Source organism: Falco cherrug, chromosome 5 (genome assembly GCF_023634085.1).
Source record: "Falco cherrug isolate bFalChe1 chromosome 5, bFalChe1.pri, whole genome shotgun sequence".
NCBI classification, from domain to species: domain Eukaryota; kingdom Metazoa; phylum Chordata; class Aves; order Falconiformes; family Falconidae; genus Falco; species Falco cherrug.
The window spans coordinates 12739484-12751990 of record NC_073701.1 but is presented as its reverse complement, the minus strand read 5'-3'; the positions used below and the strand labels follow the sequence as shown (position 1 = coordinate 12751990).

At 43.9% G+C, this 12507-nt stretch overlaps 1 protein-coding gene across 3 annotated transcripts in view; it reads right to left on the bottom strand.

The window, feature by feature from the left end:
• The window catches only part of LRP6 (LDL receptor related protein 6), a 128381-nt gene extending 115978 nt beyond the window's left edge, over positions 1 to 12403 (bottom strand). For 2 of the 3 annotated variants that reach the window (XM_055710971.1, XM_055710972.1), the window contains exon 1: positions 11873 to 12402. In XM_055710971.1, the coding sequence (XP_055566946.1) occupies positions 11873 to 11927 (55 nt within the window). In that variant the 5' untranslated portion in view covers positions 11928 to 12402. Of the gene's footprint in view, positions 1 to 11872 lie in introns of all 3 variants that reach the window. The other variant, XM_055710973.1, reaches the window with a different exon arrangement.
• Between the last annotated feature and the right edge of the window lie 104 nt (positions 12404 to 12507).

Genomic DNA, 12507 nt, shown 5'->3' with positions numbered 1-12507 from the left:
ATGCAGGGAGCTAAACCAGCAGAAGGCTACAGTGCTCTCCCCCACACCTGCCAAAAAGTAGGTTTTAGCCAACCATCATCCAGAACCGCTTCACAACAAAATCAGATAAATCTAAGTACTAGCACACCAGAGAAAGGGAGGACTGCATCAGCTTTGACAAATTAGTTGAACTAGTTGCTTGTGAGCCTCCAATTTAGAAACAGGACCCATCAGACTACAGGTGGCCACCACAAGTTGTGGCAACCTGCCCCAGAATCCCAGTGTGGTCCAGCTGGTAATACTGAGCAACTGCTCACATTGTGGAAAGCAATATCCATGCAGGAGTCGACTGGTAAGAAACCCATGGATTGTTACACTGGAAGAAAATGTCATTGTGCTAGGAAAACTCCCCCTCTTTTAAAAGTCTTGCTGAAGAACTCTGACCATCTAAAGGTGAATTGATACTGCCAAGCATACTGCCACAAGGATGGCAAACATGGACCGGAAAAGGGGAGTGTGGTGGTAAGATGCACCAAGCAAATACACACTGGCTGGGATGAGGCAGAGTAAGCAAGAATTTGACAGATGCCTTGACAGAATTACATGCACCTACATTCAGCTCACAAAAGAATGAAAAGCAGATAAATGGACATAGATAACCAGCAAAGAGCATTAATTACAACCTCCTCAAAACCATACTATACACAAAACTCCTGGTATGTAATACAATCCTCCCCATTCCCAAGACGTCCCACAGAGAGCAAACACAAGAACATAAGAAAAACTCTCTGGACTGACACAAGGATTCTGGCACAGTCAGTTGTGAGGACTCTCTTTTTAATCCCCAGGTTTCAAATTTCTTCATCATTGCTTATGCTTATAAGGAATTCTGTAAATTGTTATCTGTGAGTTTTGCTGCTTAGTTTGGAGGAGCAAGAAGAAAAAGGTTGAGGTAGCATGGGGAATAAAACCCTGGGAGACTGGAGTCAAATCAGAAGAGAGGCAAGTTGCTAATGAAAATACACTTCCCAAAGAAGCAGGGACACAGCCTAACGAACTTTCATGCGGAGATGGTTTATATTTTCAAACAATCAAAAAAAATCACCAGTAACCACGTAAGAGTTTCATCACAACAAGCAGCAAGCCAGGATTCTGCACCAAGTGCTCCATCAGAGCACCTTTCCCAATTTATTCCACACAATTCACAATTTTTTTTAAGAAAACTGGATTACCAGTAGCCCCTATTCCACCTTCACTGTGAATGGGAGAGCTCTCTTCTCTCTCAGTCTCCCTGCTCTCACAAATACACTTGCAGGACACAGCAGGCAACTGGGACTTGAGTAAACAAGCACAAGGCAACCCAAACTTGGCAGAAAGGACTTTTTCTCCTCCTTTCAGCTAACCTGAAGTGTATTGCACATGCTAAAGCCAGCCAAGGGCTGTTCAGATAGTAATGCAAAAGGTCACAGGAACAGTCAAGCTTGCCAGTGAATGCAATGAGTAACCACATCAGTGCAAAAGTAAAGATACCAAGCAGCAACAATGGTACCTGGATTCTGCACCAAGCTTCTACTGTTAGTTTTGCAGGCCACTGGCCAGATAGGAGCTGTGGAGACCAAGACATCCTGTAAGACCAGCTGGTACAAAGGCAGTAGTAGCCTGCTGCATAACAGGGAAAAAAATATCTCTTACTGAAGAGCTAGAAGGACAGAGACAAGAGAGTGAGAAGAAGGGAAGAAAATTAAGTACAGGGAAGGATTGAAATACCAGGTCCAGGCATAAAAAACCCAACAGACCTGGCAGAGTATAGCAAAACCATACACAACTGTACCACAAACGCCAGCCTATCACAGCCAAATAACCTTCTGAACAGCAAGCATTTCTGACCAAATCATCCTTTTGGCAACAGAGCCATACAGCCAGTAGTTGATGATTTCCAAATTACCACAGCATGTCTCTTCTCTGTGTTAGGTAGCACTCTGATCCACTGTCCATCTTGACATAACATAGACTCTCCTACTCTGAATTTCATTCAATTGCACTCTCATGGGGATAAAACACACTACTTCAGCAGCTGGTATCTTTTTAACTTTATAAGCTGAATATCTTGCTGACAACAACCTAGGATGAGCAGAGCGTTATGCTTCCCGGTCAGGCATCTGCTTGCAGCTGCATTGCCATATAACACTACCACCTTCCTCCATTACCCTCCTGCTTATGAAAGGGAGTCACAAAGTGTCAAGAAAATAAAGGTGACCTGGCAGCAGCACAGTACACTTTGCTGGGCCAGCAGCACACTCTGGAAAGCAGGAAGGCTCCTAGGGATGCATGACCAAGTAGTACCATGATCCATATTAAAGCCTGCAGAACCTCAATGCTACACTTCCCATTTCCTCAGGTGGCCTCACAACCTTCCTTCGACACTCTCCCAGTTTCTCAAATAGAGTAACACACAGCACTGCAGATGAAATCATAACAGTTTCACGCACACTGACAATGCTCCCTTAGTTCTGCTGGAAACACTCATGTTTAAATCAACACAATCCATTAAATGAAAAAATTTAATATGCGTTAATATGCTGCAAAGCGTCTCCTGTCTACAAGGTATGTTTCTGACATTCACTCATATAGAAAAAGAAATACTGGACGAAAAGGTCTCAACACGGCCCAACAACATGCACTTGCGACCCAGAAAGGCAACTGTATCCTGGGCTGCATCAACAGAAGCATGGCCAGCAGGTCGAGGGAAGTGACTCTCCCCCTCTGCTCTGCTCTCATGAGGCACCACCTGGAGTGCGGCATCCAGCTCCAGGGCTCACAACATCAGAGGGACAGGGACCTGTTGGAACAAGTCCAGAAAAGGACCACGAAGATGACCAGAGGGCTGGAACACCTATACTGTGAAGACAGGCTGAGAGAGTTGGGAGTTGTTCAGCTTGGAGAAAAGAAGGCTCCGGGGAGACCTTACAGTGGCCTTCCAGTACCTAAAGGGGACCTACAAGACGGCGGGAGAGGGACTTTTTACAAGGCCATGTAGTGACCGGACAAGAGGGAATGGCTTTAAACAGAAAGAGGGCAGATTTAGATTAGATATTAGGAAGAAATTCTTTACTGTGAGGATGGTGAGGCACTGGAATGGGTTGCCCAGAGGAACTGTGGATGCCCCATCCCTGGAAGTGTTCAAGGCCAGGCTGGATGGGGCTTTGAGCAACCTGGTCTAGTGGACGGTGTCCCTGCCCATGGCAAGGGGGATGTAACTAGGTAACTTTGAGGTCCCTTCCAACCCAAACCATTCCATGATTCTATACTGCACCAGCTGGGTCCTATATCTAAATAGGGATGACATTTTGCAATCCAAATGTGAAGCCAGTACGATGACAGATACGGTGACCTGATCACACTAAAATATAACACTACCCTTCACACCTTCTGGCATCATCACTCCCTACAGCACTTCTAACAGTTAGAAAACAAACCAAAAGGTTCTATCATATCCCTCATGAAGCTGCTGAAAGACTGTGCATTGCTTAAGTTCCTCCACTGAATTAGAGAACTGAGACATAAGACTTGATGCTGAGACCAAGGCAGACCGTTTTCCAAAGCCTAGGAAGGGTAAAGGCTGCAAGACAGACCTTGCACACCCCGGCAGGCTGATGGGAATGCTCCAAAATTTGTTGCAACTATGGAGCAATCACAGCTCACTATGTGTTCCAGCCTTGACATCACATGTATTTAGGGGTGCACATCCAGTCAACAGCCTGGGAGTGCTTGGCCTCAATCACTCCTGCCAGCTCACTTGCTTCCATAGCTGAAGGACCCTAGTTATACTGGCAGATACCATGTAGGAATAGCCCCAGCCAACAGGTCTCACCAAGATTGCTAATAGTTCCATGTAGTCCAAAAAATCCACACCCTGAGCAAAGCACACTGGTTTACCTTCAAACAAAGCCTTTTTCCACATTGGCAAGAAGATCATAGATGCTGAGCTACCCTTAGATTACTTTTTCAACAATTTATCCAAGTTGGCATGCTTAGCCTAAACGATAAATATTTCTTGAAGTGTGTCAGTTAGTCTAATCAGGTAAAAAAAAACACCAACCCAACTTATTTATTTATTCTGTTCTGTGGTTGGGGTTTTTTTGTTTAGATTTTTGAAGCACTATCAGGAAGCTGCTGTAAAGCATGATAACAGAATTTAGCACAACAGACCCCAACTTTTGGACAGAATGACCCATAAAAAAGAAAAAGTTGCCAGCACCGATGAGTACACCACAAAAGTAAGTGACTGTCCTCAGCTAGGACAGTGGGTAGGGGCAGGGGGAGCAGCAGTACTACCACAAAGGCTTGTCATATTCATCCCCACCTCTCTACAGTTCTTCAACAACCAACGTATCAGTTACCCCATGATTTCTTTGTGGCATACTTCCCAGATCACACTGGGTGAATGGCATCTTTGTCAGTTCATCCATCACAACAAGTATCAAGAATAAAAAGCCCCATATCTCTACAACTTTTTCCAAACAACTTCAGACTTTGTTTCTCATGCAGCTAAAATACTTTCTTCAAGACAAGACAATATCAACAATTTCACAAAAATATGAAGGATTCACACTGAACTAGAAAATAGTTTTATAAGAAAATTGAAATAAAATACTCACAGTGCAAGTTTAAAACATCTGCCAAAGGAAAAAAAGCTCTCAAACCAAAATTACACTTTGACCAGTCAAATTCTTAAGACTATCAAATTTCCTACTAAATTAATATTTAAATATTAATTTAATAAATAACAATTCCAGTTCAAACAAATAGTTAGGGACTGTTTTTAAAAGAGTAAGGAAGGATGTGCACATACTTCCAAGAATTTTGAAAATTACTGCACATTTGTTTGTTTTGGATACAAAGTTGGACCAAAGTGATTTATTTTTTTTTTAACTCTCAAAGCCACTCACATTCCAGCACTACTAACATCAACTCTTCAACAGGCTTACCTTAGATGCAGTGACACATGAAAAAAAAAAAACGAAAAACAAAACAAACCAAAACATACATACACATGCAGGATCCCTTGAAAAAGGTGAACAATATTGTCTTTTTCATGTTGAATAGGACTTATTTCTGGTAATTCAAAGGAAAAGAAACCCATAAACACAAACCCATCCAACTTGGAATTATTTTACTTACTAATTTTACCATTACCTACAGGGTAAAGGCTAACTGTTGAGCCTCAGTTCAGTTTCTGAGTTATTAGAACACCAGTGCATTTTCCAAATGGACATAAGAGTCACTACAAAGTTTACAAATTCCTACTTTTCTGTTATTCTTAATAGTCTACTCTATTAATCTATGTGTGGACAAGAGGACTCTTGGATTTCCAAGGTGTTAACATTTTAATTACCACATTGTAATTCACACTAGGGCTACAAGCAAGAGCTTTATTCACTGCTTTTACAGAACAATGAAGGGAAAAAAAGAATCTACAATGCTACAGCACTTTACATTTCTATCACCTTCCACAGGCCCATAACTTCCAGAATTCAAGCAAACACATCAGCCACCTTCTAGAAGCCTGAACTCACTGACAAGGGACAGAGGAGAATGCTTATTATTGAGGAGTTCTGGAGGCATAAAGAGTTTACAAAAAAAAAAAAACCAAAAAAACCACAAACCAAACATACAAACTATGTTTTTCCTCTCTGAACAGATTGCAGGGGAGGGAAAAAGAGTAAGAGGAAGAATATAAAGGAGAAAATTACATTACAGCATCATAAACAAGGAAAACAATTTCTGATGAAGAAAAATTATACAGCTAGTTGACTAAGATTTTCTGTCTCAAATATATTACTTTTCAAATCTGACATCAAGAGCTCACACATGCCCCTCAAACAGAATCAAAACTATATTCCCATTTCTGCCACATTGATTATATCATGAGGGAGTAATTCTATTTAGGTAATGTGATCCTGTAACAAGATACTAAAAAAATGTTGCCATTTTCCATGTCTGTTTATATTAAAAACATTTCCTTATTGTTCTCTCTGTACAAATAATGAAGCTCAAAAAGCATTCCAACTTTTAAACTGACATGCCTCTTTCTCCAAATAGTTTATAACATTTTGCAAAGGAAACTAAGTATTACTAACTAAACTATTGCTTCTTTTAACCTGCACTTTGAATGGTATGTTCTTAAAAGTATATATAAATCAAATGGAAAAAAGTATTACAGTATTCCCATTCTATTCATAGACTGGTAGGTTTGACTATTTCAAAATTGGTGGGGGCTGTGCCAATTACATTGAAACAGAAAGGTCTGTAGCAAGATAGTCACAAGGAGACAAAAACCCCACCCTATTTTCATAACTGTTTTGCAGGAGAACATTTCAAAAAGGAGAAACAATGACAAGCTCATTTCTACTTGCAAACACTATCACTGTGTTCAAATAAAGTTCTGTCCACAGGGAGCAAATATCAAGCCTGTTCACACTGTCAATCCCTTGCCATAAATATTTATAAACTACAAGAACGCATAGAGACCTTAATGGAAGGTTCTCTATGTCAGCTTGCCTGCCAGATATATAAATAGGAAAGTTACTTAATGTTTATGGTGTTGATACCCAGCATTTATGTACAACCCATTAGAGATGCAATGCTTTCCCCTTCCAAGCCTTGGACAATTACCACAAAAGAACACAGCTTCTTTGTTTAGAGTACTGTGTGCCCTGTAACTCTGCAAGTGATATATACTCTGAAAATATGCAAGTGAGGTATAAGTTGAAGAAATAAAGGTTATTATTAGAGAACCTATTTCTTTCACCAACAGCAGTTACCCTCTGGAAAAGCCATCACTACAAAGCACTTGTCACAGAAGAAGCGAAGTACTCGCTGCATGCTCATCCTAAACCTCACCTCCACACACCAATAGTCCCCCTTGGTGAGCCATAGCATTCAGGTTCAAGGACTCACCTTTTAAGCAAGCAATGCCAACTCATTTATATGAACGTGAACAGACCATCCCTGCAGCCTGCAAAACAGCTGCACCCCCCACGTCCTTCTAAGAAACTAGTATTAGTTACTGGTGAAAGTCCACCTGTGGGAAATTCCTTAGTAATGTAAATTCTACTTCACTGGCAACAACTACCTTCAAAGTACAAATGGCCCCCATGTGCCATCAAAGAAGTGGGTGGCAGCAAAGAATTTCACCAGCCACATATAGTTCATTAAACAAATCTCTCTCAGGTGAGCAGGCTGAAGTGTGAGGGCTCCCCAGCAGAACTGGGAGAAGAGCCGAGCACGTCAGAGCCACTGGCTCGGCCAGAAGCAGGAGCATGAAACAAAGCTTTTCTGGTGCCATGCAACAATAACACGTACCCCTCCCTATAGTACAAGGAAGTGGACTCTTTTGAAGAAGCTACTAGCAAGGCAATCCAAGTATTTAGCACTTCACAGGAAATTAATGAGGTTAAATATGCTGGGGATAAAGAATATAGTGTTTAAGTCTGCAGACTGGCTGCCAGAGATGAATGGTGACAGATCAGAAACTGAGACCTGTTTCTCCCTGTTTTCTTCCCCTACCCCACTCCCTCAGAAGGAAAAATAAAATAAATATTATCTTTGCTCTACTTGATTTGAACTAAAAAGTAAATCCCATATTACGTGCACTACAGCAGATATTTTTGAAGCTGGCATTTCTGAGATGCGACATCATCATAAAGGTGGATTACAGATGTCCAAAGGAATCAGATTTCTCCAGCTCCCAAAGACAGACAGTTAAAACATTCCTATGCTCCAGATCCTGACCTATCGGGGGGGGGGGGGGGGGAGAAAAAAAGAAAACCAAAAACCAAAAGAAACACCTCTACCCATTCTACAGCTTTCAGCCAAATTCCTCACCTATAAACTCAGGTAATACAGAGGTAATCAATTCACCAGTGAAAAAGGAAACATGAGATATGGTTAATGCCCCTCTAACCAGTATTGGTTTGAAAAATGAACAAAGCTTTTCACCCAAATAAATCTGTATAACTCCCACTCAAGGATACAAGAAGCCCATCATTTGCATACACCTCTAACCAGATATACACACATCTTTACCCATATACCCAGAACTTCCCCATATCTTCATCGCACTTGGCCAAAACCCCTACTTCACCTTACCTCCAAGACCTATGAAAAATTCCATCAAACTTTCTAAGTCCTAATTTTTCAGAAAGAAAAGCTAAAGCAATCTGATGATAAGTGAACTGTATCACAGAGATGCAATTGCAAAAACTATTAAAGTAATGGTGGATGTTGTAACACCTTAGATCACACTAATTTTAGATTGTTCTATAGAGAGATGAAAAAGGAAAATGCATTGGAAATAACGGCAGACAAAGGCACACTGATTTCTGAGGAACCTTACAATGAAAAAACATGAGTAGAATACAGTTAATTCAAGCTTGGGTGAAGAAAGAGACCATGATGATTACAAAAAAGACAGACATTTCCAATTCTCATTGTCAAAACTTAAGCATTGTACAGTCCTAAGTGAAGAGAACCTTTTTGCCTGAAGGCAAAAACATAACTCCAGCTGGAAGTTCCTTATTCTCCAACCTGAGCACTTAAGCAGTAAAAACCTGTTCGTTGTCCCCTTCATTGTCCCCTTCTCTGACTTCTAGTAGAAAAATACCTGCAAACAGCTCCAGTCACAGCTTAGCAAGTCTTGAACATTAAGCTCTTCTAAACTATGTGCAAACGAGTCTATCTAAAAAGATACAAAAAGCAAAGATGATCTCTTTATCAAAGCAAGTAACAATAGATTAAAACCAATTAAAGCAGTAACAACATTAAAGCAATAACAGATTAAAACAAACCCTCTTCTGAATGCATAAGAGGGGAGCAGCAGTTTTAAAATGCCCATTACCAAAGCCATTTTCATTTCTTCACTAACTGACCTTAAACACAGAGGACTGCCACATTCAGTACGTGTACAAACATAATTTATAGGATTCCTAGCCAAACAATAGCTTTATGCACTGTTAGCATGATCAGCACTTAAAAACCAAACAAAGCAGTAATTGCATGCTGACTGGAGAGTTATTTCTGAAAGAAAAGTAAGCCATGAATACTTGCAGAAGAAGAACTCTCTTTATCACTTACTAAAAAGTTAAAACCTCAGTTTCACACTTATCTGTAGCTCCCCGACAGATGTGTTGCCACTGCTACTGCCTCTTTGCAACTGTCAATTATCTAACAAGATCCTGCTTGGTTTCACAGCTGTCATGAAGAATACAGCAAAGCTACCATGAAGCAGCTTTAACTCACTCCTCCACATATACCCTCAGGGAGCAGCTCCAAGAAGCACTGTTGATGGTCAGAGAGGAGGAAGCCCAATCCCTCAAATCAAACCAGGGACAGAGAGAGGAGAACAGAGACTGGACTGTGATGAGGGTCAAGGAATGTGACGACCCCTTTCTTCCATCAGCCAGAATATGGAAGGGAGAAAAAAAAATAAAAATAATAATAATAAAAAAAAAAATCAACCCCAAACCGCAGAACTTCCACAGCAAGCTTTTCTGACAGTAACCTCATGCCTCTTAAAAATCCAGATACCTGCCCTGAAAACATTAGTAGGATCTGGCTTATCACAGTCCTTGGACGACTTTGAAAGACAGGTGCGCTACCCTATGCATCCATTTCTGGCTAGTATCAACCTGGTATTTCTTCGAGTCCTTAGTAGCTTACAGGGCACTGTGCTTCCAGGTTACCAATTTTATTCCTTTCCAGAACAAGTAAACAAGTCTACCACAGTTTCCTCAGACTAACGATCGCAGTTCAGTTGTCATAAACCTCTGTCCATTTGCTTTTTTAAAGTCAACAAGAACAGGAAGGCTAGTTCTGTAAGCAAAGAGAATGCTGCAATCCACAAATATACACTATAACATCTTTTGTGAATTTCAGTCTCCAGCACTGCTGGCTTGGCATCCTTCATGCACTAAATTCACAAACCAAATACTGAACTTCATAACTTCACCTCTACTTTCATGTATAAACTTATTCATACTCATGCTGGCACTGCCTCTGCCTCATTAAGGAACTGCTGACACCTCTTCTGAACTCAACGCATCTTATTCAAACCAATTCTACTTTCACAGATGTTGTTTATTAGGGAGGACGCATGCATTAAAATTTGATTTTTGTTTCTTCAGAGTTCAGCTGTTCCTGCTGTTTATCTCCATCTAAGGTAACAATTAGCCAGTAGGAAAATTACTGTTGTGTCACAAACAGAAGATTACGACTTCAGGTAGGTGATCAAACAGCAGGAGTCCATGAACACAGAAAAACCAAAAATGCTGTTTGGATACAAATGTCCTTGGCAATAGACAAAGACGAGAGACAACAAAAGAAATGACAGTCTGGATGGTTTATAAATCACTGAACGTTTCCTGAAAGTGTCTTATTAAGCACCATCAAGTATACAAAAATTTGCCAAAGTATACGTCACTATTTCAAGATTAATTGAAGAAATTACAGTGACAATATTATGTGACATTACATATGACAGCAATTTATGTGCTGTCATCTTGAACTAGGCTGAACAGCAAGTTAGAGCCAAACAAATGTTTTATTAAGAACAGGTATGATCATTACTTAATAAAACGAAGTAATCAGGAAACAGTTTCTGTCTATACTCCACACCTAACTTAACTATTGAAAAATGAGGCTTAACCGCCACGAGTCCAAAATGTTACACAGCCCATTTAAATAAGTATATTTGTATCTTTGCAAACAGGATACAATATGGCAAACAGATGCACAGGAGAAAAAAAAAAAAAGGGTATGGGGGAAAGGAGAATTTTTGTTTTCCAGAGTATTGAGCAACTGGAGAGTGAGCAGTTAACTTCAACCTAAACCACCTTTAGTCTAGCTTTCATCAAAATGCACTAGCACTGATGAATTTTCTAAATCGAAGTGTGATTAACTGTTAGCAATTAACCTCTTCCCCCATCTAGTATGAAAAAATACAAGCAAACAGCAAAATGATGGGTGCAAACACCACAGGTTATTTCTTCCCAGGAAGTCTGAACACAAGAGCAATTGCTACTGTCGTGAAGTTTACAGCATTAAAACAAAAAAAGTCCTCAGTTTTCTTACCAATTGTGCTCTGTAAGACAAGAAATTTTGTTGGAGAGGGGAAGTGGAATAAAAAAAAAAACTCAGCTGCTTTAAGTGACATCCCCTTGTAAGGCACTCGACCGCTGATGTAAAGCTGCATACACATCCGTGGCAGTGCACCAGTGAAACACAAACTTCTCCCAAGTCCCAGCGCAGAGCCAACACAGCTGAGAGGCGCCTTCGTTCCTCTCCTCGCCAACTCGGCTGCGCAGGGGGCGAAGCACCAGTTCCCGGGTACTTTCGAAGGGCGCCCCCGCCCCCCCCCCCCCCAAGGCGGGAGGCTCCTCCGCGCTCCCCCCCCGCCCTGGCAGGATGAGACCCCAGCCTCGGCGGGGGGGGGGGGAGGCGAGAGGAGCCTGGCGACAGCAGCAGCCCTATCAGCCTGACACTGGCGTGGCCGAGCCGCTGCCCCCGCGCTGCCTGCCGCCCGCGGAGGGGTGAGACGGGGGGCGTGCGCTGCGTTTGGGGGCTTTTTTTGTTTTTAAGGAAAAAACCCAACAACTTGAAAACAACAATGGGGCGGCGAAAGAAGCGGCCGGCGGGGCGGGTGCTCCCAAGCGCGGCGCGGGCCGCCGGGGAAGTTGCCCGGGAGCCGGGGAGGCCGCGGCGGCGGCGGGGAGGGAGCGCTGCCCCCGCGCCGGGCCCCGCGCCCCGCCGGCAGCCAGGCCTCTCCCCTCCCGCACGCCCAAACATGGCCCCTCACCACCAGCCCTGCAACTTTTCCCCCTGCCCCCCCGCTCACCTCTCATCAGGGAACAAAAACTGCAGGCAAGTAGGCTGCGCAGGACAGCCCCCATCTTCCTTCCCTCCTCGCTCTCACCGGCGGGGAGGCGGCGGCGAGGAGCAGCACCTCCGCTGCCAGTTCATGCTTCCAGGCGGGCGGGGAGGTGGCGGGGAAGGTGGGGGAGGCGGGGAAGGGCGGCCGCGGAGATTCCCCCCTCGCCGGTCCCTAGCAGGCCACTTGCCCCGCCGCGCCGCCACGGAAGCAGGCGCTGCCCTCCATGCCGGCCGCCGCCGCCTCACCGCAACCGCCGCTGTCGTTCCCCCATCCACCCCTCCGCTCGCCTGGCCGGCCTCCGCCTCCGCCGGGCGCGCACAGGCGCAGGGATACAGTTCTCCTCCTCCTCCTCCCCCGGCCCGGCCTCGCCTCCGCCTCCCCGCCCCGCGCCGCGCCCGGACGGCTCCCGGCTCCCGGAGCAGCGCCCGCCCCCCCGGCACCTCTCCCGTCAGGGAGGGAGCGGGCGGGCGGAGGGGCGGGGGAGGCCGCGCGCACGGGGGCGCGCGCGCGCGCGCAGCCTCGCTCTCACGCGGGCAGCCTCACACACACGCACACGCACGCCCGGCCGCCCGGCGGGTGACAAAAGCCCGGCGGGGCCC